Source organism: Bombina bombina, chromosome 2, assembly GCF_027579735.1.
Source record: "Bombina bombina isolate aBomBom1 chromosome 2, aBomBom1.pri, whole genome shotgun sequence".
NCBI classification, from domain to species: Eukaryota; Metazoa; Chordata; class Amphibia; order Anura; family Bombinatoridae; genus Bombina; species Bombina bombina.
In genome coordinates, this window is record NC_069500.1 from 417,989,918 (window position 1) to 418,017,422 (window position 27,505).

Genomic DNA, 27,505 nt, shown 5'->3' on the forward strand with positions numbered 1-27,505 from the left:
AGACGGCTCAAGGTCGGGTGATCTTCAATGGGGTAGTGTTAGGTTTTTTTAAGGGGGGATTGGGTGGGTTTTAGAGTAGGGGTGTGTGGGTGGTGGGTTGTAATGTTGGGGGGGGTTGTAATTTTTTTCAGGTAAAAGAGCTGATTACTTTGGGGCAATGCCCCGCAAAAGGCCCTTTTAAGGGCTATTTGTAATTTAGTATAGGGTAGGGCATTTTATTATTTTGGGGGGCTTTTTTATTTTATTAGGGGGCTTAGATTAGGTGTAATTAGTTTAAACTTCTTGTAATTTTTTTTATTTTAGTTAATTGTATTTAATTTTAGCTAATTGTAGTTAATTAATTTAATTTATTTAATGATAGTGTAGTGTTAGGTGTATTTGTAACTTAGGTTAGGATTTATTTTACAGGTAATTTTTTAATTATTTTAACTAGGTAGCTATTAAATAGTTATTAACTATTTAATAGCTATTGTACCTAGTTAAAATAAATACAAAGTTGCCTGTAAAATAAAAATAAATCCTAAAATAGCTACAATGTAATTAATAATTATATTGTAGCTATCTTAGGGTTTATTTTATAGGTAAGTATTTAGTTTTAAATAGGAATACTTTAGTTAATAATAATAATAATAATATTATTATTTATATTTATTTAAATAATAATTAAGTTAGGGGGGGTGTTAGGGTTAGACTTAGGTTTAGGGGTTAATCACTTTATTATAGTGGCGGCAGCAGATTAGGGGTTAATAGATTTAATAGTCTATGTGGGCTATGGCGGTTTAGAGGTTAATAATAGAATAGATTTATTGCGGTGTGGGCTATGGCGGTTTAGGGGTTAATAATTTAGTTATTACTTGCGGTGTGGGCTATGGTGGTTTAGGGGTTAATACATTTATTATTAGGAGTGAGAGGGGGGATTGCGTATATAGGGGTATACGTGTCGGGCTTATTTTTGGGAGGCGTGTTAGACAGTTACAGGAGATTTGAAATTTTAGTTCGTTTTCTTAGGCGCCGGCAGTTTCTAAAGTGCTGTAAGTCACTAGCGACTCCAGAAATTTGTACTTACACTTATTTCTGGACATCGCTAGTTTATCAGACTTACGGCACTTTAGGAGCTGCTGGCGGGGTATATGTAATACCCCAATGTGCGAGGTGAAATTACGGGCGGCGCGGGTTCCCTCGCTTGCACCGAAAACTATGCCGTATATCGGATCGCGCCCTATATGTGTATTCTACAAAGAGGGCCTGTTACCCTATATGTCTTTGAATTAAGTCTCAATACACAGCACAATTACTCAGAATAAATAAATATAATCCCATTTATGGGGTTTAATATATAGAAGTTATAAGGAGTCAAAACAAAATATGAGTAGTGCCATTGGTCTCTCTCAAGTTTAATACAGATAGAAACCTATCAACTCACGTACATAAACTAGTGCAAACATACACAGATACAGAAACCTATAAAAAACACAAACATACACAGACACACCTTGAAACACAGTAACACACATCAGACTACTAAAAGATTTATCTACTTGTGTATTACAGAGTGACTTTGTACAAAAGAGAAATACACTCAGACTGAGCTTTGGAGTGTGAATGTCTCTATGAATTTATTTTTCTTAAAATAGGATTTATAGAATTTGTATTCATTTTTTTCAGTATGTTTACTAAATATTTATACTTTTAATGCAGACTGGAATTCCTTCTGGCAGATAGTTTAAAAAAAAAGTGTGCTTAGCGAGAGGTTGGCCAAAACAGCAGAGTGAGGGGGATAATATTGCCCAGTATTATGAATTCAAACCTTCTAAATAAGCAGCAGCAGGACAAAGGTCAAATAAACATGCAGAAGCAATAATAGTAGTAGGGAAAGTAACAGAACACATACCTTTCTTGCGTGGGAGGAAATTGCAGATACATCATAGGCTGTGTTGTGCCGGTCAGCAGCACCATATCAAATTATTCAACTAAAGTAAACCACAACAAGTCTACAAACAAACCCGCTTACTGACCGTCAGAACTGGTCACTACGGTCCTTTGCTCAACGTCACTACTCACCCACGACTCACCATTGAGCTTCAGTTCAGCACCAGGCAGCCGCCCTCAGCTCTGCGACTGCGACGCTGCAGACTCACTGCCTGTCACACTCACTGACTAAACGTGCAGTCACAAGCCAATTGAGGAGACTACACGTGCAGTCAGGAGCCAATGTGCACGCCAATGCCGCCAATGGGAAGATCTTCGGGCTCAATGGAAAAGACCTAAAGAGCTACGACAGACTGAGACTCTATGTGACCCCCACTAGGTAGCAATCATGTGAAAAACACAATATGAATATCAGGCAGGTGAAAACAAAAAAAAAGAATAAAAAAAATAAAAACAAAAAAGTTTGTGTTGAATGCAGCTGGTCCCGTCTGAAGCTTGGACCTCTGGGGCCCGGTCACAGTCGCAACCTCTTCATCCCCGGTAGTTCCGTCCCTGAGGAGAAAGCTTCAACATTGATCCATCTCCTAGAGCCTGCATCACTGCCCTTCTCCGCCCACCTCTTGCAGAAACCCTTTTGTGTTAAAAAACACAGCAACATTATGATATTAAATAAAACTGCAAACTAGGTTTTAAAATATAAATATGGATTAGCAACTTTTTCAACTTGTCCAGAGAAATTTCGTACTCGCCCAGGGGGACGAGATTTTTCAATCCTTGTATGTGTGTGTATATATATATATATATATATATATATATATATATATATATATATATATATACAGGTATATATATATATATAGTCTCCTTAAACAGGAAACCAAGACATGATCATGTGCAGTAATAGTTAAAATAATACATATTAATAATTAAGCATTCTTCATTTTATTAATATTTAGATAACAGTAAACACATACAATATATATGCTGTAGAATGTACCTGTGTTCCCAATCTTATGCAGGCTAAAGTAGCTTAGGGGAAGACATCTCAGGTGGATGCTTGCTCTGAAGGAAATTGTGCACGCTGACGCTTATGTGCACTTTTCCTCACAGCACAAGCGTATTCTCATAAATGACATCACCGGTATCAATGCATGAGCACCTATTCACAGATTGGTAGACGTATTCCAGTCTGTAATAGATAAATGTAAGACATATGACAAAGGGGACAAGGTAAAATGTTTAAAACATCAAAAAGTACTCTTTTCAAGGTGGCGGTAAGTGCATACCAGTTCAGTTTTTCTTCTATATAATTTTAGGGATATCAGACATTGCGGAGTAGTCCTTTAAAGGGAGAGTAAACACTTTGAGATTTTTATATAAATTGCTTAGTTATGCATAGTACAACAACTTTGCAATATACTTACATTATTTATTTTGCCCTGTTTACATGTAATTTAACTAGGCGCTAGCGAGAACATGACAACATTATCCAATTGGTTGTGCATCCGGTGCGTCACGGACACACTAACCAATCAGATTATGCAATAACTGCCGAGGGCAGCTATGCTCCAGAGCACTCTGTTCTAATCAGAGCCTCGGGCGCCGCAAATGCCTCTAGGAACCTAACCATGGGTCCCACCACCCACAACGTGCTTTTAAAGGTTCTCGGACAGACTGGACTGTTATCTGACTGACATTTGTCTGTCAGATTATTATCAATTGCACACGCATTCTGTCCGAGAACCTGCAAAAGCACGTAGTGGGGGGTGGGACCCATGGTTAGGTTCACAGAGGTGGTTGCGGCGCCCGAGGCTCTGATTAGAACAGAGCTCTCTGGAGCGTATCTGCCCTCGTTAGTGCATAATATGATTGGTCTGTGTCTCCGTGAGGGACAGGATGCACAACCAATCAGATAATGTTGTCATGTTCTCGCTAGTGCCTTGTGTAATTTACCTCTTAAAATTTAGGGATTTTCTAATTCTCAGCTGAATTTGCACACTGCCTATTTCTGAAGGCTAGCCCTATTACATATCTTTGATTAATTTGCTTCAGCAGATAACTGCAAAACAATTAACTTTATACTATCATAATGACTGTGGCTAGCCTTGTTATCTGCAGACTCAAGCCCTGATTGGCTTCTCCAAATACGGCAAGTGGTGTGTGAACTTTGACTATTGAAAAGCATTTGCGGCTAAGTTGATAATTTGTTTTAAAAATATCAAGACTTGGCTGATGTTATTCTTTAACAAGATGACACAAAGGTCTTGCAATTACAAGGTGGTTTGGGTCCCTTTATAAATTGCGTAGGGTTGTGATTTGTCTTTATACATATCTGACTGTCTTGGTATATTTAAAGGGCGATAATGGTTGAAAATGACATGCTCTATGTGATGAGAGTAGGAAGTGATGTCACCGGATGGGGGCGTGGTTTAGGGCCGTTATTGTCTATGTTGCAGTTACCAAGTTAGATGTGTTGTACAAGCTGTTTACTTCCATGCTCTGCAATAAAATAGCATTGTACCTTCTATGCTGTGCCCTGCATCTCATGACATGGTGTCAGAAGTACTTGCCTGCGCTTCTGTTTCCTGATTAATGACGATGTCGAAGTTTACCCCACCTGAGCCTTTTGATTTCTCTCAGCCTGCAGCTTGGCCCACATGGCGTCAGCGGTTTCAACGCTTCAGGATTGCTTCCAAGCTGGACAAGGAGAGTGGTGAAGTACAAGTTAATTCTCTTTTATACTCTATGGGGAAAGATGTGGAGCCAGTGTTCAATGCCTTTACTTTCCAAGAAGGGGAAGAATTTGACTTTGAAATAGTTATGAACAAACTCAGTGCTCACTTTGTGCCCAAAAGAAATGTGATTCATGAGAGGGTCTGTTTTCACAAACGTGCTCAGCGTGTGGGAGAATCTGTGGAGTCATTTGTGTGCAGCCTGTATGAACTAGCTGAATTCTGAGAGTTTGGTGTTGCTAAAGAGGAGAAAATCAGAGACAGAAGTCATAGGAATTGCAGATGCTGAAGTCTCACTGAAGCTACAGTTGGAGGCTGATTTAACATTGGATGGGGCTATTAGGATGGCCCGCGAGAGTGAACTGGTGAAAAAGCAAAGTGCTGATCTGAGGTCTGAGAGTATTGTGGATGAAGTGCAGCAGTTCAGGAGAGCTGCTAGTGAAAAGCACAGTGTGAGTGGTAGAACAAGGGCAACAGATAGGCCCAGAAGCAGATGGGCGCAGCATGCTCGCGGCAAGCGGTGTAACCGTACCCATGATCAGAGTGTCTTGGGTGGTAACTAGCCATAGAACAAGCTATTATGCTATTGTTCGTTCTCAAGTTGAGCGCTTCTCTCTTTTTATTTATGCAGATTGTCGTATGCCCTGCTAAAGACAAAAGATGTAGAAAATGTAACCGAATGGGCCATTTTGAAGTGGCATGTAAAAATGAATACATTAAAGAGATGCAGGTGGATAGTGACCAGGAGGGTCAAGAAGTGTCCTTTGTTGGGTCTGTTGTTCAATGGTCTGGTTCAGATGAAGATTGGTGGGTTACTCTTACTGTAATGGGAGCCAAAGTTGCCTTTAAGATTGACACAGGAGCAGATATCACTGTTATGTCCCTTGCAGCATTCATAAATCTGCCTCGACAGCCTCAGCTGGCAAAAGTTGCAACAAAAGGTCATAGTCCTGGTGCCCGCATCGGTTGTGCGGGGAAATTTCTTGCCAGCTGCGAGTACAAGCAGAGGAAATTCACCATGTGGGTACATGTGATTAGAGGTCAGTGTGTTAACAACCAATTGAGCAGAAAAGCAGCCTGTGGTTTGGGCCTGGTTTCCAGAGTGAATGAGATTTCAGAAGACATGTTTGGTGAATTGGGCCTACTGAATTGCAACCCAGTCCGAATATCACTTAAAGGTGACGCAGTCCCATACAGCATTACCACTCCTCGTAGAATTCCGTTCCTGCTCATACCTCAAGTGGAGAAGGAACTTCTGCATATGAAGAATATGGGAGTTATTGAAGAGGTTGTTGAAGCAACTGACTGGTGTGCCCCCATTGTGCCTGTTGCGAAGAAAAACGGGAAGGTACGCATCTGCGTAGACTTGGAAAGGCTGAATGAGGCGGTAAAGAGAGAGAAATATGTGCTGCCGACACTTGAAGACATAGCTCCGAAATTGGCTTGGGCGAAGTTCTTCTCTACACTGGATGCTTCCAGCGGCTTCTGGCAGATACCTCTAGATCCAAAGTGCCGCAAACTGACTACCTTCATTATACCGGTAGGTCGGTTTTGCTTCTGCAGACTCCCCTTCGAGATATCCTCTGCTCCTGAAATCTTTCAAAGAGAGATGAGTTCTCTCCTAAGGGACCACGAGGGCACGGCAGTCGTCGTGGACGACATTTTGGTGTTTGGTTCTACATTGGAAGAACATGATCAGCGATTGAGTTGTGTGCTGCAGACCATTAGAGAGTCCGGGCTGAAATTAAATAAGGAGAAACGCCATTTTAGGAAGGCTGAGTTATGTTACTTTGGGCATATTATCAATGGGGATAGCATCAAGCTGGACACTGATAAAATCCTTGTTATTGAACAGATGAAAAGTCCTTCTGTTGTACATGAGCTGAGACAAATATTGGGCCTTGTGAATTATGTGGGCAGGTTCCTTCCAGATTTATCCACAATACTACACCCTTTCACAGAGTTGCTAAAGAAAGCCCATCGCCTACTGTTCCCGTACACTGATGGCTGCTAAGTCGAAATACGCTGAAATTGAGAAAGAGTGCCTGGCTGCAGTTTGGGCCTGTGAGCGCTTCCAGTGTTACCTAGTGGGTTTAGAGAAATTTAGTCTGGAGACTGACCATAAACCACTAGTCCCTCTAATCAACTCCTATGATATTGACAAAACACCCCTAAGATGCCAGAGACTTCTGATGAGGCTGCTCAGGTTCAACGTTCAGGCAGTGCATGTGCCGGGGAAACAACTGGTAGTGGCAGATACACTTTCCAGGCTCCCGCTGGCTGCTGCTGAAGAATCTTCAACGGAATCAGATGTGAAAGTGTATGTAGATTCAGTTCTGGCATCCAAATCCATTTTGTCAGGTAAGCTAGAGCAAATAAGAAAGGAGACATATTTAGATACTGACCTTCAAGAAGTTATTAAGTACATAAAAGAAGGTTGGTCCGAGAGCCGGACAGCCTAGATGTCTTTAAGTTCTTACCAGTCAGAAAGGTCACAGCTCACAGAGCTGGATGGGTTGGTGCTGTTCCAGGACTGCATTGTTATTCCTGTTAGCATGCGGCAGGGGATGTTAAGCAGGATTCATGATGGCCACTTGGGCATTACAAAGTGCAGAGAAAGGGCAGCAACGGCAGTATGGTGACCTAGGATCAGTTCCGACATCGCAAGCCATGTGTCAAAATGGGCCTTTTGCCGGGAACACCGGCCTACTCAGAGAAGGGAGCCCTTGATTTCTACTCCGCTGCCTGCAGACCCATGGCAGAAAATAGCTGCTGATTTGTGCGAACTGCACGGTAAAAAGTACTTATCCGTGATTGACTACTATTCCAGGTATTTGGAGATTGCACCCTTGAATGAGATCACAAGTCAAGCTGTTATCACTCATCTCAAGAGCTTATTCGCCCGGTGGGACATACCAATGGAGTTAGTAAGTGATAACGGAATGCAGTTTGCTTCCACGGAGTTCAGTTCTTTCAGCAGTGAATATAATTTTGTCCATTCTACGTCGAGTCCACATTACCCGCAGGCCAATGGAATGGCTGAAAGGGCAGTTCAAACAACAAAGTTAATTTTGAAGCAATCCGAGCCGTACCTAGCCCTCTTGGCCTATAGAGCGACTCCCATTCAAGCCACGGGTTTTAGCCTGGCACAGCTGATGCTATGACGTCAGATTTGCACCACTTTACCCTCTGTGGGTGTCTTCCAGCCAACTAGCTCTGTTCCTCGGGACGAGGTCCTTAGGAGGGATGAAGAGGCTAAAAGGGGCTATTGTTTCTTCTACGACAGGAAACACTCTGTGAGGCCCTTGCAGGAGCTGAATGTGGGGCAAAGTGTCAGAGTTAAACTGGATGATGAGAAGAAATGGAAGACGCCTGCTACGGTAATTGGATGCTCTCCAGAACCAAGGTCTTATGTAGTCCTTACTGATGGAGGTACAGTCACACGTCGAAATCAAAAAGATCTTTAGCCTCTACCTGAGAGTTTGGGACTGGATGCCTCAGTACCACTGCCGGTGGGATCCCCTGTTTTAAGAGGGGTGCCTTCCCCTCAGCAAGATCACAGTGGGGATATATATTTTTTTTTTTCTTTTTTTATTGAAGTCATAGATCAATACAAAGTATAGGGTATGTCTCAAAACATTCACAAGACAATGTATACAAAGCATAATTAGGAGACAATATATTCTAATATCTCAAACATTTCCATAAAATGTGGGCTATCACTTAAAGAGACTTCAGTTTTGTTTTAGAGTATAACAAATGTAATATAAGCAAAAAATGGTCCTCTCCTAGCTGTATGCAAAGAAACGTAAGGTATCTATTCAGATAAGGGTAAGACTAGTGAGGGGGTGACTCTATAATTATATGGGGAAGGGAGATGCAGCGGGCAAGAGCCACTCAAAATATAATAGGAAGGGAGGTGGGGGGGGAAGTGGGGGGGGCGGAGCCAGCTAGTATGTCCTCACCAGAAGCAAATTTAGGTGGGACTAGAGTATAATTACTTAATATAAACAAAACCACACTCATCAACACCTTTGGACTCCAATAGTGGGAGCCTGAGAAGATATAATATATTATCAAGAGGAGGGGGGGACGTTAGAAAAGCTGGACCTGGGGTATCTCTGGGTGAGCCCCTCTCCTAGGGGAGTGCCACCTATAGGCGATGTGGGAAAAAGGAGAAGGGATATGACCCGCAGGCATTAAGTACCGGCGGGAAAGGGAGGAGAGAGGCTCAATCTAGACAACTATTATCAGCTAGTAATGTGAGCAAGAGCATAGATCAATTAGGGATGACAATCATACAGTCACAGAGAATGATAGCCAATAACAAAAAATATGAATATAACACAGCATTTAAGCAGAGAGAGGTCATATACACCACTATAAACAACAATAACTATTAAACACAATATAGAACAGGTTTTGAACTTGTTACCCAGTTACTGTTAGTGATTCATGAACTAGTATGTTGCTGGCAGTAGAAATAACTCCCCTAAAGATGTCCAAGCTAATTGTACCGTGTGTTAGTAATTTTAATATATGTCCCAAATATTTGTGTCAATTAGCTGCCTATCAATAGTATATAAGTTGCTATATGGTATACCGGGAGGGGAGTGTAGGAAGCTAGTATTGTAAAGGCTTTCACAGAGTGCAACAGTTATATGATCATAGATATACACAGAGTAATAAAACAGCAGCAATGAGTAAGACAGTTGAAAAATGAGACGGCCACCATGAGAATAGTTAATATAGAGAGCTTCACATGCAAGTCAATAAGTACCCTGCTGCGCTAATATATAAGAGGATAAAGGGCCATGTAAATCAACAAATACCTCAGCAACTCAACATATGTAATAACTAGCGTTGAACAATGAATATATAGTGTATATAAAATATAAACAGTAGTGTGCGTCCCAGGATCAACTTTACAGACCTCATTAGGATAACTATGAAAGCGCTATATGTACTATGAGGCAGTTCATCAACTCTGGGGAAAGGCATATAGAAAGACCCTGTAACACTGTAAGGTCTGTGTACACATAAGGGTTAACATAGGCTAACATTCACTCTCAAGGATCACATAGTAAATATATAAACTGAGAACAGTGTGGGCTAATAAGGCTATGCTATAGCGTAATAGATAAGCAAAGTTAAACTTAAATGAATAGCTTATCTATATAGGTATCCATGTTGAATGATTTCTGCCTATTAGTATGAAGCTTTATGTGCAGCTAACCTTGAACTTAATGAAAATTGATATAAGCTAGCCCCTAACACTTTCACTACCAGGCATCAGACAAACCAGGGAGAAAAATAATAAGCTTAAGTGTGCAGACAAACTGCAGATATATCTAAGTTATATGATTTCAGCCTATGTGGATGGAGTTTTTAATAGAACTAACAATGAACTTAAAGAACTTGTAACATATATCGTGTAATAGACTAAGACTCTAAATTACATTGAAAATTTGCTGAGTGGCTAAGGATAGGAGGACATATTAAGGCTCATTGCTATACATACTGGCAAAACAGCAGGCATCATATGGAGGAACATTTGTAGGGCAGCGTTGAGAACAAACAGTTTGTGCATACTTAAGGACCATATTAAAAGCAGATATAGTGATATGCAAACATAAAACAGGTGCAGAAAAATTCAACTTTTTTTTTTTTTAAACCTCGTGAAGAACACAGAACAATGTGCCCTAAGACACCAAGTGTTATAACTGTCTCTTTACTTCAGGGGCTAATGTAGCTTTAGGATCAAGAGAGGCCAGATAGCCGCAGTGGACAGCAGTCTCTGCCTAACCAACTCCAACCGGATCAGTCTGGATACTGTCAGCCAGGTTAGAATTTACCATGTCTCTCTGTGTTCTGCGAAGGGCTCCTGGGGACTGTTCTTTACGCGGTAGAGGGTCAGGTCTCTCATAGCAGCTGGCAGGACCCGCCGCTCCGATATCATGAACAGCCGACTCCACAGCATGTGACACTGGACCTGGGCCCATGTTCCATCCCTCCACCGGCAGATGCGGACCACTGGGCTGTGGTAACTGTTTATGAAGGAGCTGTAAGATGTTTCTGGGGAGTAGCTCTGCATAATATTCATATGGCAAAACAGCGATCCGCAGTGCTGTAGCCCTCGCCGCCACAAATCTAGATGTACCATGTGGGTGAGATGTCATGCGGATCTGTAATGCATTCTTTTTCCGCTCTGAAGGGATAGGCTCATCAGCTGTCTTAGCTGGCAAGAATCGTTGCAGGGATAGTGCTTTGGGTTTTACCGGTGTCCGATTCTGGTAGTGGGTGTCCAACTCAGATAGTAACCCTTTTGCATTAATCAGGGAGGACTTACCGCACTCATCAGGGTCTATAGTAGTCGCCATCTTGGGTGTAAGGCTGTTCTCCGTAACCTGCTGATCCCTGAATATGAGCATTAGATCAGTAAAATTTTGATCCATTTTCTCCTCTAATTTGTCCAGTAGGGCTTCGATCTGCCTATAGAGATCCTCCATAGTGAGTTGGTTAGTGGAGGGTTCTGGATACATTAGGCTGTAGGGTAAAAAGGAAAAAAGATACTGCAGTCTCGTGTGTTGCACAGCTGATATCGGGCTAAGCAGATGCCACAGTAGATATGTATGCTGCGTTAAATTAGACTGTAAACAGGCTGTTCCACTCCTTCAAGAGTATAGATTAAGAATTTAGGTTAAAAGTATATATTATACTCTCTCTAAGGCTGAATATACATTAATTTTGCAGGAGCTCCAAAGTTATGCGTCCTGTCTCTTCAAGAGTTAGCTCCGCCCCCCACAGCGGGGATATTTCTTTGCTTCCAGCAGACTCTCAATCACCTTCTTCTGTATCAGAGGGCAGTTCATATAAAAAGACATCAAGTGGAAGGGTGGTGAAACTTCCAGCCCGATATTGGGATTAGCACTAGTTAGAGCAGTGACCGGAAGTATGGGTAGAATAATCCCATGGTCACTGTGGACTAGGGTAGTCTACCCCGATGTTCAAGTCAGGATTGTATTTCATGTTGTTTATGTATATTCTCTTTAACTTGTTATTTGTTGTAAACAAAACTATTTCTGTATGCTTCTTGTATACCTTGTTATTTGATGTATTCAAAGAAAAAAAAAAGTATGCTTTGTCCTTTGAAAAGGGGGAAGATGTGATGAGAGTGGGAAGTGACGTCACCGGATGGGGGCGTGGTTTAGGGCCGTTATTGTCTATGTCGCAGTTACCAAGTTAGATGTTTTGTACAAGCTGTTTACTTCTATGCTCTGCAATAAAATAGCGTTGTACCTTCTATGCTGTGTCCTGCATCTCATGACACTCTAATTTGTTAAAGGGACCGTTTACTCAAAAATGTTCTCCCCTTTTGTTCCCAATGATCCACTTTACCTGAATGAGTGTATTAAATTATTAACAAGTATTTCATAACCCTTATATTGGCATTTGAAATAGTTTATTTAGCCTGTGATATCCCCACCCATCCTGAAAGCTTTTGGCCTCAAGGCCAAGCTGTGTTAACACAGCCAGTAGAAGAAATGACACTCCCAGTGGGTTATAGAAGAGATAAGGTAATAAATTGTTAGTTTTCCATTGTTCTCTCCAAGTACTGGTAATTGGTTTATGAACAGATATAAGATAAAGAAGCAGGTATATGTACACAATGTGATAAAGTAATGAGATCTAATTATACATACAAGCTCAACCTATGTTCTTAGGTTGTGGCTTCAAAACACAAAATCAGCAAATTCATACACACAAATAAGCCTTAAAAAAGCAAATCTCATACATTTTATACTCTGCAGCTGGTAAAAAGTAAAGAAACATATTAAGGGAAATTTAATTTTATAGTATACTGTCCCTTTAAGAGCATGTAATACTAAGACTATGGGCTTGCACTATTGAGGGATCACAATATACAACTTGGAACACTGATAGCACTTCTGGTTCCAAGCGGAAATTGTGTGGTGACCTGAAAGATTCTAGCAGTATCACAGAAAACAGGTTGTAGATAACAGCATGCATATGGTTGTGAAAAATACGTAAAGCACAAAAGTGGTGAAATTGGCCCAATATCAACGTATTTAGGCAAAGGCATAAAATGCATGCATAAATAAAATAAGTAATAAGACGCACAAATGAATGAAGCTGACAACTGTGAGACACAAGCATTTGCTAATGACTGTCACAGCACTGGTAGTGACGTTGGGATTCTTGGCAATGGGCCTGAAAACTCTCAACCACACACACTTGGGGGCACAAAGGGGGCGGGAGCAGAGTCACGTGTGCGCGGGGATCACTGACACACTAGAGGCCGCTATCCCGCTTGATGCTGCAGGAGATGAAAGTGCTGGGATTAAAGCGTCTGGGGCATGGAGTCACCGGAGATGTAAGCGAAGAGGGCAGAGTACCAAACCAAGGAACCAGACGGGGAGCAGGCGAGTGTGGCGCTCTGGCCGGATGATTCTGTGTATTAATGCGCTAGTTTTTCCTTTACATTTTCATTTCGGTTTCCTGTCTGTTTGGCTACCCGCCCACTTTACTGCATTCATTCAGTGATGCCTCACGTACTTCGTGTTTCTATAGTATGTTTTACTTTTTCCACTCATCTCCCCACTCATTTGTTTTGACCCTACTTTTTCTTTCCACGTTCACGCCTTTTATCTTCTTTTCTTTCGCTCTACTCCTGCGCCCCTCTTAGCTATGACTGTGGGATAGATTGACAGCATATGCAGTGTGTCTGGTATTTATGTGATGGACTCACTAGACCTCTCATACCTCTCGATTAGGAATGGAACTCCATAGCATACTTGTAAACTCAAGTCATTGTCACTTTTTGACGTTTACACTGTCGTTCTCACAGCTGACTTGATATAATCTGTCCAATGATAGACTGCATTTCTGCACCCCTCTGTGACACTGTCCTCTTCTCTCCTGCCTCTCTTTGTACTAGCTTAGTGGGGAAAATTAAAGGCACACTGAACCCACATTTTTTTCTTTTCTTTCGTGATTCAGATAGAGCATGACATTTTAAGCAACTTTCTAATTTACTCCTATTATCAAATTTTCTTCATTCTCTTGGTATCTTTATTTGAAATGCAATAATGTAAGTTTCGATGCTGGCCCATTTTGGGTGAACAACCTGGGTTGTTCTTGCTGATTGGTGGATAAATTAATCTATCAATAAAAAGTGCTGTCCAGAGTTCTGAACCAAAAAACAGCTTAGATGCATTATTTTTCAAATAAAGATATCAAGAGAACGAAGAAAAATTGATAATAGTAGTAAAATAGAAAGTTGCTTAAAACTGCATGCTCTATCTGAATCACGAAAGAAAGAATTTGGGTTCAGTGTCCCTTTAACTAAATGATTTCCAGCTTCATGAGTTTCTATTTGATCTTGTACACAGGATTCATTAAAGTTCCCTCTCTTCTTTAGTGTTTCAGCTGTATAGATTGGCATAGAAACTGGTAACGGAGGAGAAGCTATGGGGATTATTTTACACGGCGATTGCCTCAATCTGTTTTAGGCACGCTCATTTGATCTGGCATTTATGAAGCAGTCGTTTAAAGGGACAGTCTACTCCAGAATTTTTACTGTTTAAAAAGATAATCCCTTTATTATCCATTTCCCAGTTTTGCATAACCAACACAATTTTATTAATATACTTTTTACCTCTGTGATTACCTTGTATCTAAGTCTCTGCAGACTGCCCCTTATTTCAGTTATTTTGACAGCATTTTAGCCAATCAGTGCTGACTCCTAAATAACTCCACAGGAGTGAGCACAATGTTGATCTATATGGCACAAATGAACTAATGCTGTTTAACTGTGAAAAACTGTCAAAATGCACTGAGATAAGAGGCAGCCTTCAATGTCTTAGAAATCAGCTTATGATAGTAAAATAGGAACTGGTAAAACTGAATATATTTTCTTAGTGGGTGTAGCATGTTGGCTTATCAAGTGATCTTGACTTTCACAAGTCCTTACGATTTTTTTTGGCATGAGGTGTGTCTTCCATTCTGTGGTGGCACCAACCCATTCTCACCAACTTGAAGTTAGAAACTTTTTCAATTTCAGGTGGGTCTCATTCTCTAAGTTGCACTATTTTTATCTTCCAATATTTGCATTGTTAGTTTTCCATCCCTCTTGAATGGTATGTGTCTTAATCTCAATGTTTCTCCTTTGAAACACAAAGCCTGACATTTTTTATAGAATATTTAGTCCTCTATTCGTTTTCCCTGACCTTCAGCACATTACTTTTCCTGCCCTTGGCTGATACAGTATTTCTGCATGCAGGGCTCATTGCTCCTATATATAACATCTGGATGGGAGGAGCTTTGAAACACCTGACTGTACAGTGTTCTCCACAGAAAATTTTGCTAGATGGTTGGAATTATGAAGTAGCCTGGTGGGGGCAGTGTAATCCTTTTTTAATATTGTAACATTTTCTGTTATATATAAATGTTACTTAAAGGGATAGGAAACCCCCCCCCCAAAAAAAAGTTTTCAGATTTAAAAACATCTCAAACTATTACTTATAGTTAACAAATAACATCGTTAAGCACATTTTTTTGTTTACCTGTAATTTTACTTAGAAACTATGTATTCTGCCAACCCCCCCCCCCCAGATCGTCAATATGCAGATCAAATTGGAGTGTTCTACCTAAGTAGAACAATAATGGCGGCCCGCATACACAGTATGCCTTGTCCTGAACCCACGCATTCGCAAAACTGATTGTCTGGCTTATGAGTATGCAGGCACGTCATGAACCGTGCATCAGATGCAGACCAAGAGGCGTGGGAGCAAACATTTGAAGATGTAGACTGTGCCATTACTGTCTATTGGGCATGTGAATGCCCACCGTTACTAATGCGCGTGCGAGGATGGATGACATCGTGAATATGTGTAAATCCTTACTAAGCAAATTGTGCTAACTTGTGCTGCCACGCTATTGGCCAATGCAACGGCATAAATGAGTGAGTACATCGTTTATTTTGGGGTGGTCGTTGGTGACATTTTCAGCCAAAATGAAAATATAATTATTTAATATATGCAAACTTAGTTTAAAAAAATTAGTGAGTTTAATTCTCTAATACCTTCTAACCCTTTAAGCAACCCGAAGCACAAATTTGTTGCATAATTTTAGGGGATAGTAAACGCTTTGCAATTACATGACATATCTGTTGTGTTACTATCGAATAACATATAAGCTAAGTCTTAACATTTTTAAAACACTTTAACATAATTTTTACTGCAATTATTTATCAATAGCCAATCTTCATCCACCATTTGCCTTATTTGGAGGAGCCAATCTGGGATTTAGTCTTTAGACAACAAGGCTATACCTGACTATAATGCTAGTATAGAGTTCAATATTTTTTAGTTGTTCTCACTTAAAGCCAAATAGGGAAATATATATAGCAGGGTGCAGCTTAAGTTCGGAGAATAAGAAATTGCTCAATTTTCAGAGCTAAATTACACGAAAAGGGAGCAAAATAAACATTGAACGTTTTATTTAATTTTTTGTTTGTTATGCATAACTAAACATTTCATATACAAAACTCAGTGTTTATGTCCCTTTTAACATACATTTATTTAAAGGGCCATTATACACTCATATTTTCCTTGCATAAATGTTTTGTAGATGATCTATTTATAAAGCCCATAAAGTTTTTTTTTTTTTTTTTAAATGTATAATTTTGCTTATTTTTAAAGAACATTGCTCTGATTTTCAGACTCCTAACCAAGCCCCAAAGTTTTATTTGAATACCGTCAGCTACCTTCTCCAGCTTGCTCCTGTTTGAGTAAAGGGTCTTTTCATATGCAAAAGAAGAGGGGGGGGGGAGTGTCTTATTTCCCACTTGCAGTGGGCTTTCCAACAGCCTTTTCAACAGAGCTAAACTGAAAGCTTCTAAGTACGTTTTTAAACCATTTTATTCTGGATTTTTATATCAGTATCTGTGCATCTTATTCTTTATAGTAGTGTCTGTTACATGCAGTTATATGAAAATGAGTGTATACTGTCCCTTTAATGATAATTTGAGAAACATATTGAAAATATAATATTAGTCTGTAAAATCAGCTTGGTGGTGTGCTCACTAGGTCCTGGGGAGAACATTACTGTAGTTATTAGACTGGAATTGAGGAAGGCTAGCACTCTCCTATTTAATAAAAAGATTATCTGACACCAAATACTGTGCCTGTTATGCCAGATGAGACACGTATTTGTGGGAATAAAGTGGTTTATAACCAGCTGTTACTTCTAAGGGGCAGGGTCATGTTTAAGTACTTTGATAGGGTGTGTGACACATCCTGGAACATATGAAAACTTGTTTTGCTGAATTCTTCCTGTTCCTTATCAGCACTTTGCCGATGCTGCTTTTTATTACTGAAGTTGTATGAAGGTTAATTGTGTTTTATACACGGCAAGCAGAGGTAAGATTCTCTAATGACATTCAGAATAATACAACTTTGTATATCATCATTTTCAGACCTGTCTTCTTTTAGATCTCTGAATGGAAGCAGCTGTGCAGAGCAGTGGCAGCACATTTCTCCATCAAGACACCATCATCACTATCTGTTGCTTGGTGTCTAATTCAGAGGCAGTAGTGATGCACCTCTAAGCACAGGCGTACAGCCAAACATTTTTTTTCCCAGTGCATTTCATTCATTTTATCAAACGTCTATCAGAGAGTATTCTAAAAATGCACTGTGTAATTCCTAGCTTGTTGATTGATTTATGTATTTAATGAATGTTGAAATGTGTGTGTATGTATGTATATATATGTGTGTGTGTGTATATATATATATATATATATATATGTATGTGTATGTGTGTGTATGTGTGTATATATATATATATATATATATATATATATATATATATATATATATATATATATATATACATCCATCCATCCATCCCTGGGTAAAACGGACATTATCTAAGCAGCATGCAATTTTAAACAACTTTTTAAATATACTCCCATTAACAACACTTTTTGAGTCACCAGCTCCTACTGAGCATGTGCAAGAATTCACAGAATATATGTGTATATGCATTTGTTATTGGCTGATGGCTTTCACATGATACAGGAGTGGAAATCAACATAAATTACAATTGTCAGGATAAAATCTACTACTCATTTGAAGCTATTGCATTGTCTTTTTATCATGCATATGTTGATTATCCAAATATACTGTATTTACTGGTCCTTTAACAAGCTATTTAGATAATTTAATATTTTCTAGAAGATAACTTGAATATAATTTTAACTAGATTTGGGATTATTTGCTCTTTAAGAATTTTATAAAATTTACCTGGTAACCTATCTAAGCCTGGAGCTTTATGCAAAGCCAGTTCTTTAATAACCTTTTTAATTCTCTTTTTTTAATCCTCTACAACTGGGGATTGTATCATTTCTGTTGCTTTGGTATTTGTGGCACTTGTATCGTGTTCAAGGTCCCTTACTTTTTCTTGTCGTTAATGTCATTCATAGAGTATATATTTGAAAAATATTTTTTTTTAGAATTCTATCTGTTGATAAAAATCATTACCATGTTTTCCCTCTTTTATTTAATTGTACTATTGTTAAAATTGCTATTAAATGGATACTAAATCCATTTTTTTTCTTTCATGATTCAGATAGAGCATGCACCTTTAAGCAACTTTCTAATTTACTCCTATTATCAATTTTATCAATATCAATATTCCGATACGCACTATGGTATAAACTTTGTATCTGTTTGTGTATAAAACATCAAAATCCTAGTAATGAAAATGTAACAAACATCATATGGACAATATCAAATCAATCAATTTACACTGCAATTAAATAATCAAATCTGAGCTTTAAAAAGCACCATCTGCCACCAGTAGGGAACAGAGCTTGAGAAATCCCATCAGCCGAAACGCGTTGCTCTAAATTTACCCAACCAGGGCATCCGTAGTGTATCCGATCCCCGTGACCATTCCAGACATTCGAAATTCAGAGTGAAAGTTTCCATCTTACCAAAAAGGAGTCCTAAGAGAGGGACTAGCCGAAAGAGGTTTGCTGCACACCCGGAGACCGCTACCCTAAAAGGGAATCGCTGAGGGAAGACATCTTTTGAAATCCATGGTGTAAGCAACTAATAACACCTGTTTTTTTTTTTTTAAACTTCTTTCATACTTGGGACTAGGGCTGCACAATTAATCGCATATGCAACTTAGAACCGTGATTAATCGCCGCAGTTTAAAAACTGTGAGAGTATGCAATTTTTAGCTCGCCCCCTATGACATCACCTATGACGTACAGGAGGGTTGGCTGTAACTGTTCATTGCGTGTGGGCTTCTCTAGGGAAAGGAGGGGGTTGGGGGCGTAGAGAGGCTATGCAGTAGCTGCTCTATGGAGGAATTTGCCGGTTCGCCTTAGCTCTGAGGGCAGCAGTCCACAGCTGCCTACACAGGTAAAATAAAGCCTGGTTACATAGAAACAAATGAAGCTTCTTCTTTTAAAGAAAGTATTTATTGACGCAAACAGTTCAGAAAGTGCACCACAGAAAATAGCTCAGACAGTGAAGTACAAGTGCACTTTTACTCTACTGTCTGATCTATTATCCATGGTGCACATTCTGAAATGGTTTTAAACCCTTCAACAAGACTTTCTTTTAAAGAAGAGGCTTCATTTTTTTCTGATGTATAGGAAGTTCATATGTTAATCATACCACAGTTAGAATGACTGCCCAAGAGAACATGACAATGTTGTGTCAGAAGACCTAAGAACTGGCTAGTGGCTACTATGTAACCACAGCGCAGGCAGCTAATTTTATTTTAACTGTTTTGTGGTTTGCATTTTTATGCTCCAAGAGTGTATTGGACATTGAGAAACATGTACATTAAGATTCTGTAGTGTTAAATAAAAAATTTATTGAAAAATTAAGGTGTTAGTCATTTATAAGAAAATCGCAATTAAAATCACTATTTTTTTTGGGGTCCAAAATCGCGATTTTCATTTTTGCCCATATCGCCCAGCCCTACTTGTGACAAGGATTTCCTGTCTCACTACAAAAATCATGGATTCTCTCCTGCATCTTCATTATTGCTATTTGCTCTAATTCTTGGATCCCGGATTTAATTTGTATACCTTATTTGCCACGCTTCTATGTTTTATCTATGAACTTAACGTGATGATATCCATTTATGTAGTGGATCTACACTTTGTTTGGCTCATGTGTTGAGGCTCTATGTACGGCAGCACATATGCATCTGTGATTTGACCTGATTTTTTAAGAAATTTTATTGTTTTTATGTTTGACATTTCCTGCATTATATTGTAATAAATGAATTCATGTTTTATTCTGCTTTTTCATTACGCTTTTATCCTATTCCATTTATTTTGTTAGCGCCCCGGCACAGAGATTGTTTGTGTCTTTACACTTATCATCTCACAGGGGAATCTTCTATACCGGTTTCTTAACTGGTCTGTAGTTATATGCAGCGCAGTATATTTGACACCCAACTGTTGGTACCTTTCTATCAATCTCCATATGTCTACTCTTCCCAAATTCCTTATTAAAGGGATAGTATAGTCAAAATTAAACTTTTATGATTCAGATAGAGGATGCAATTTTCTAATTTACTCCTAATATCAATTTTTCTTCGTTCTCTGGATATCTTTATTTTAAAAAGCTGGAATGTAAGCTTAGAAGCCAGCCCATTTTTGGTTCAGCATCTGGATAGCGCTTGCTGATTAGTGTCTAAATGTAGCCATCCAATCAGCAAGCGCTATCCAGGTGCTGAACCAAAAATGGGCTGGCTCCTAGACTTACTTTCCAGCTATTTTAAATAAAGATACCAAGAGAACAAAGAAAAATTGATAATAGGAGTAAATTAGAAAGTTGCTTAAAACTGCATGCTCTGTCTGAATCATGGGCGTTTATTTTTGACTAGACTATCCCTTTAAAGATTTAAATAATTAATCATGTTTCTCTTTTTATATGTGTAACTTTGTTCTTCATAATAACTTGGGGGTCTCTAAATCTATTTGCTAGAATATGACCCAGTAAAATGTTCCCTCTAACATCAAATGATATTTTTAACTCTGAATGCTCCAAGCTTCACTCTTCTGTGTGGGGCCCTTCCATGGACTGTATAGCACAGCCCTTCACAAGCTCTGGAGAAGGTGGTCTTCAGCGGTACTTCCCCCTCTGCTTATTTTATACACTCCTGCTCGTCCCCTCTGCTCACATTGCAGCTGTCACTCCGTATACACATTCTTGCTTGATTCTCCTCTCTAATAATATTTTGGCATTTTTTGGTTAATAGCCCATTAATGCCCCTCTTATCGTAGGAAGTAGGACACAGATGTATATCTGATCCTGCAATATGTTACTTTGTGATCAGTGTTACAGTCAGTTTTTATCTGGTCCATACATGACATAGCAAAAAATATAAGATAACCAAATTTGAGGCTTTTTAAATTGTGTTTTCCTGGTAGCAAAACACTTTATATTTTATTAAAGGGATAGTCTAGTCAAAATAAAACTTTCATGATTCAGATGGAGTATGCAATTTCAATTAACTTTCTAATTTATTCCTGTTATCAATTTTTCTTTGTTTTCTTGGTATCTTTATTTGTAAAAGCAAGATTTAAGGCTTAGGAGCCGGCCCATTTTTATTTCAGCACCTAGGTAGCACTTGCTTGATTGGTGGCTAAATGTAGAATGAAAGAGAGCCTGGGGTAGCCTGTGTTCTGTAATATTTCCCTACCCTGTTACGTTGTCCTACCTACGTAACGCGTACGACCAAGCCTACATTTAGATAGAGAACTTTCACATCTACCTTTTTTTTTTTTTCTTCAAAAGGAGGCTGATGTTAAAATAGTGATCGGATTCTGTATAATTTTTCGAACTTGTTATATTTGGCTATTTTCAGTGAAGATCTCGCTGAAACATAAATAATTAAAACATAAAGACAAAATATTGTGTATGGTATTAGCTTGTAACGATAGCGTTAATTTTATAAATGTATTTTTCAGGCTATGTAACAAAAAATAATCAAAACAACATATCTGTACCCTGAAAAACTACATTTATAAAAGTAATGCTATTGTCACAAGCTAATAACAAACATAATATTTTTTTTAATTTATGTTTCCATGTTTTATGTTTGAGCGAGACCTACACGCTAAACAGCCATATATAATCATCCGATCAATATTTTCACATCAGCCTCCGTTTGAAACAAAAATGGCTGATATGAAAGTTCTCTATCTGGCCATTCGCGCTAAGTGGGTAAGAAAACGTAACACAGTAGGCAAATATTACAGAACACCTGCCCTCTTATCTTTCCTAAAGATGATTTAGCACTGATTCAGCTTAGTTACTTAGTAATAATTTATTGTACAGGCATTTAGACAGAAATGTATTCATTTTAATCTCCATCTAATGGCTAAATATATATTTATATGTACACAGTAATATTCACACCTAAAATAACTAGTATGCCTGCTTTTTTGCAAATAGTGATTTTTTTTTTTGATTTTTTTTAATCATGATTGTTGATGCAAAACTGATTATCTGAATGATCGAAAAGTAGTAACCTAATCCTCCCTGGGAGAAAGCGGAACAAGTAAAAATGTCAGATGTATTTTGCAGCAAAGGAAAGTAGAATAACGATTGTATTTTGCAATAATGTATGAAACATTTGTGTACTTCTTTTTAGTTTATGAATAGCTGTCACAAGACTGTTCAGGACCTATTTAAAGGGTGCACCACCCTTTAAGCTAATTTTATTGAGCACCTGGCTAAAATTTAATTCAATATTAATCTAAAATGAGCTAATATTAAATGTTTTCAATGTTTGTTGCACAAATTATCATTAAATCAATTTTTTAAATTTTGCAAATAATTTGTGCTTTGAAAAACTTAGTGATGGTAAATTGATATGTTACAGGGAATTTAAAGGGACAGTCTGCTCCCAGAATTGTTATTGTTTAAAAAGATAGATAATCCCTTTATTACCAATTAACCAGTTTTGCATAACCAACACTGTTATATTAATACACTTTTTACCTCTGTGATTACCTTGTATCAAAGCCTCTGCAGACTGCCCCCCTTATTTCAGTTCTTTTGACAGACTTGTATTTAAAGGGACATAATACTCATATGCTAAGACACTTGAAAGTGATGCAGCATAACTGTAAAGAGCTGACAGAAAAATATCACCTGAGCATCTCTATGTAAAAAAGGAAGATATTTTACCTCAGAATCTCCTCAGCTCAGCAGAGTAAGTCCTGTGTAATAAGTTATACTTCAGCTGCAGGTAAAAAAAAAAATGAAGAAATAAACTGCAGCCAATCTGCATCAACAGTGCTGAGGTCATGAACTCTTTTACTGTGATCTCATGAGATTTCACTTGTCATGAGATTTCATAGTAAACTTCCTTAAACTGAATAGGGAAATAACATAAGTGTGCATGAAGCTCACTCCCTTGCCTGACCCGGGACAGGCATACTGATTTGCTTCTTAAAGTCCTTTACAATGGGGTGTTAATACATAGAGAGGTTCAGGTAATATTTTCTAGTCATTTTTTTTTTACAGCTATGCTGAATCACTTTCAAGTGTTTAAACATTTGGGTACCATGTCCCTTTTAAGCCAATCAGTGCCCTCTCATAAGTAAGTTCACAGACGTGAGCACAATGTTATCTATATGACACACATGAACTAACGCCCTCTAGCTGTGAAAAACTGTCAAATGCATTCAGATAAGAGGCGGCCTTCAAGAGCTTAGAAATTAGCATCTGAGCCTACCTAGGTTTATCTTTCAGCTAAGACCAAGAGAACAATGCAAATTTGATAACAGTAAATTGGAAAGTTGTTTAAAATGACATTCCCTATCTGAATCATGAAAGTTTATTTTTGACTAGACTGTCCCTTTTAATTGATCACATCTAGAGAAGATGTGCTGTAGCTTACTTTTTAATCTAACGGTGCCATTTTTATACCTCGTACTCCGAACTACCACTATATATTTTTTTGTGAGCCAACTGTTTGAACTGTTCTCCAATCTGCACTCTAGGTGCACTTTTTTTGTAGCTAAAGCGCTGATTGGAGAACAGTTAGTTCACAAAAAAGAAGTTTTGAAGTGGGCGTCTGGAGCACGGGGTATTACAATTACACGGCTAGATTAAAAAGTAAATTACAGCGCATCTTTATTAGAAGTAATCAATTAAAGTCCATCTAAAATATCGCTTGGATTCCGTACCTGATTTTAAAAATGTAAAGTTTAGCATCACATTAAGTAATATTTATACACTTGCAAAAACTTCCATTAATATTGCAAAGTATTACACTGGCCCCACCCGGCTTCTTCATGATGCCACCTGGCTGGCAACATTTTCTGTGGAGAACACTGCAGTTATAAGCTAAGACTGAAATATTTCATATTGAAAACACTAAACCAAATTAAACTTTTTTTTATGGTAGTTATGCAAGATACCAACTTGGGACCTCAAAACAGTGTTACTTTTTACCATAAGCACCTCGCTGCCAATGTCAAAATGGCAAAGGCACAGTTTATAGTGGATTTTAAATAGTCAGCGTGTCCGAATATATGAGAACAAATAATCCCTAATCTATCTTGTTAGAATGCTACATTAACCATTTCACTGGCAAAGGGCCTGTGTGTAACTTGTACATCTCTGTTGCAGATCATCCCCCATAGAATGCCGTTGGACTTCACAGTCAAGCTGGTGGTGACTGGAGATGACTTTGGCTACTGTCCTCTCAGAGATCAGGGCATTGTAGAATGTTTTAAAGCTGGGGCCATATCTAATTGTTCTCTTCTAGTGAACGGTAGCTCAGCAGCATGTGCCGCAGAACTGGCGCAAAGGTAAGAAATGTATATGAAAATAGACTTTGCCTTTTTTAATGCATATAAGAATAATTTACTTTCTTTCTAATGCCTTTTGGAGAGCTCAAATCCTGTTTATACAAGCAAAGGTGTAACTAGAACTCCCTGGGCCCCAGGGTAAAGTCTGTGGGAGTACCCCTTCCAAAGCATAGCTAATGGTGTGTGTGTGTGTGTGTGTGTGTATAATATCTATCAATAAAACATTTTTGCATAGGAAATTAGCACATCTAGGCAAATATCCCCGCTTGCTGTTCCCCAATAAAACTCTAACCAATGCACAAGAGGATAAGATATGCAAATTGGATATGCAAAATCTCAAAATTTTTGCAATTTTCTTACCACATTGTATATGTTTTCTTGGGCAGTCAGTCTAGCTGTGGTATGAGTAACATATATGAAGCAGAGTGCATGGAGAAACCTGAAAAGTGCTGACTGCCCAGCAGCATGACTGTCCAGCAGTAAAGGTAGTACAATGCACACTGCTTCATGTGTTAGTCATTTAGCTGACTGACTGTCCAGGAAAACATGGGGGATGTGTCACCGCTTGACCACCGCCATACCACTCCCAGGTGAAAACCTGTTGCTCCCACACACTCTGCAATAATTGCCGTTTCGCAGGCATTCTCATGGCCGCACACTGGTCCGCCTCTCACCCTCCCTCTCCGCCTCCGTTTTCATGCCGAACAGAGAGGTTTTTTTTTAATCGCATACTCATGGTTTTTTAATTTAGGTTTTAAATGGCATATGTGATTAATCGTGCAGCCCTAATATGTCTGTGTGTGTGTATATATGTATGTATGTATGCATACATACATACGCTAACCTCAGAGAGATATTTCGGGTTCAGTTCCAGACCACAGCAATAAAGCGAATATATCAATAAAGTGAGTCGCACTCATTTTTTTCCCCCCAGTGTATATAAAAGTTGTATTTACACTAATATGATATATAAAAATATTATCATTTATTTTTTCTTCTTAACCCCTTCAGGGTGAACGCCAAGAAACTCAAAAGTGTTGATTGGCTCCAGGAGGACTGCCTGCATTTCTAGGCACTTCCCTTATTCTGATCCAGTGCTGTTTAGTTGTGGAGTGGAGCAGAACGCCGGAATAGTTAGAACGTTCCATATTATTCTAAGGCGTTTAAGCCCATTGCATTTAGGACGGACAGCATAGAACGTCCTAAGAGCATTAAGGGAAATTTTGAAGCAAGGAATGGTTTAAAAGGGACTAATAACCATATAGAGTGAATATTCAGACCATGCATATGTTTCCTTTCATTTTAGGTGTAACATCCCCATTGGTCTTCATGCCAACCTCTCTGAGGGATTTCCAGTATGCACTGAGCTTCGTCACAACTCCTCACTTGTAAATAGTAAGGGTGTCTTCCATGGGAAAATGGGAATTCGTAAAAAACTGGCACAGGGGCTGCTCAATATGTCGGAGGTAAGATTTGTATTTTTAATTTAACCAGTTTATGTATTGTGAAGACTTCAGTATGAATTCTTATAGAGCATGTGTAGGCTAACAAAGAAAGAATAGTGAATACTTATGATGCAACCATTGTTTAGGGACGTTTGTTTTTTTTTTTTTTTTTTTTTTTTAAGGGATAGTTATGTTTAAAATTAAACTTTTATGATTCAGATAGGCCATGCAATTTTAAGCAACTTTCAAATTTACTTTTATCATGACATTTTTGCTTTTTTCCATTGGTATTCGTTGTTAAAAGCTATACCTAGGTAGGCCCATAGGCTGATTTCTAAGCCCTTGAAGGCTGCTTCTTATCTCAGTGAATATTACAGTTTTGCAGTGTTAGACAGTGCTAGTTTGTGTGCCATATAGATAGCATTGTGCTCACTCTCGTGGAGTTATGCAGGAGTCAGCACTAATTAGCTAAAATGCATGTCTGTCAAAACAACTGAAATAAGGGGGGCAGTTTGCAGAGGATTAGATACTAGGTAATCACAGAGGTAAAAAGTATATTAATATAACAGTTAAACCAAAAAATACCAGATAGAGATTAGGATCTCAAAGTCTAGAGATACCTTTAAATGACAGGGAAAACGGTACTCTTGTTTAATTAAAAAAAAAACACCTATTTATTCATGCAGTTCTAAAATCAAGGACTGAAACCAAAAGAATATTGCAGGTGCGGTAAAGGTTATTACCCATTTATAGATTCAAAACCAACCATATACAGTTAGAGCATTTATGTCTCCTTATTATAACTATAAAGTCCAGGACCAAAAAATGTGTGCGCACAAAAAAGAAACAGATCTTTTTCAAATTGGTAGTGGTCAGCGCTGGTACACTGTTAAAAAGAAAAGACGTGATTCACAGCGTATCCAGTTAGTATTAAACAGGAGCAAGTTTTTGTTAATTTATGCAGATAGTTGTCAGTTCATATCTCAACTTAGTCACAGATACTTTGCACGCATATAGCTTATATTTCAGCAGAAGCAGATTAGCGTATTGTTAAAGCAGATGCAGGTTAGCAGTTGTTAGTGTTTAGCTGTTAATAAGTGTTTGCAACAAAGAATATCCGTTGTTACCTTCCACAACTTGGCTTGTAGGCGCTTCTCAGTCTGACCGCTTTCGCAGAGATAGAATATATTGTGTCCTACCTTGTTTGCAGCCTTCGCTTCTTGCCGTCCTCTAGGTGTTCCATGGCGCTTTTTGCAATGCTTCTTGTTATAGTCCAGGATAACTCTTTTCCATTCAAAACTTCTGTGACTCATCTCATGCAAACTGCATATGGTCTTTCAAGTTCAAACAAACCAGCATTGCAAAAAGCGCCATGGAAGACCTAGACGACGGCAAGAAGCCGCGGTCTGTTCCAGGAAAGTGCAGAGAGCAACAGTGGGGATTAATCAAATGTGTTACTTTGATTTTATGCTGCTTTATGTTTGAGAATTATTTTTTTGGGCTCATTGACTGTTATG

General features: G+C 38.7%; 1 protein-coding gene across 7 annotated transcripts in view; it reads left to right on the forward strand.

The window, feature by feature from the left end:
* YDJC (YdjC chitooligosaccharide deacetylase homolog) overlaps positions 1-27,505 on the forward strand; it is a 79,121-nt gene that overhangs the window by 16,144 nt on the left and 35,472 nt on the right. For 2 of the 7 annotated variants that reach the window (XM_053701945.1, XM_053701946.1), the window contains exons 1-3: positions 12,942-13,056; positions 24,362-24,543; positions 25,850-26,009. In XM_053701945.1, the coding sequence (XP_053557920.1) occupies positions 12,997-13,056; positions 24,362-24,543; positions 25,850-26,009 (402 nt within the window). In that variant the 5' untranslated portion in view covers positions 12,942-12,996. Of the gene's footprint in view, positions 1-12,941; positions 13,253-17,000; positions 17,105-24,361; positions 24,544-25,849; positions 26,010-27,505 lie in introns of those variants that run through there. The other 5 variants (XM_053701948.1, XM_053701950.1, XM_053701947.1 and 2 more) reach the window with 5 other exon arrangements.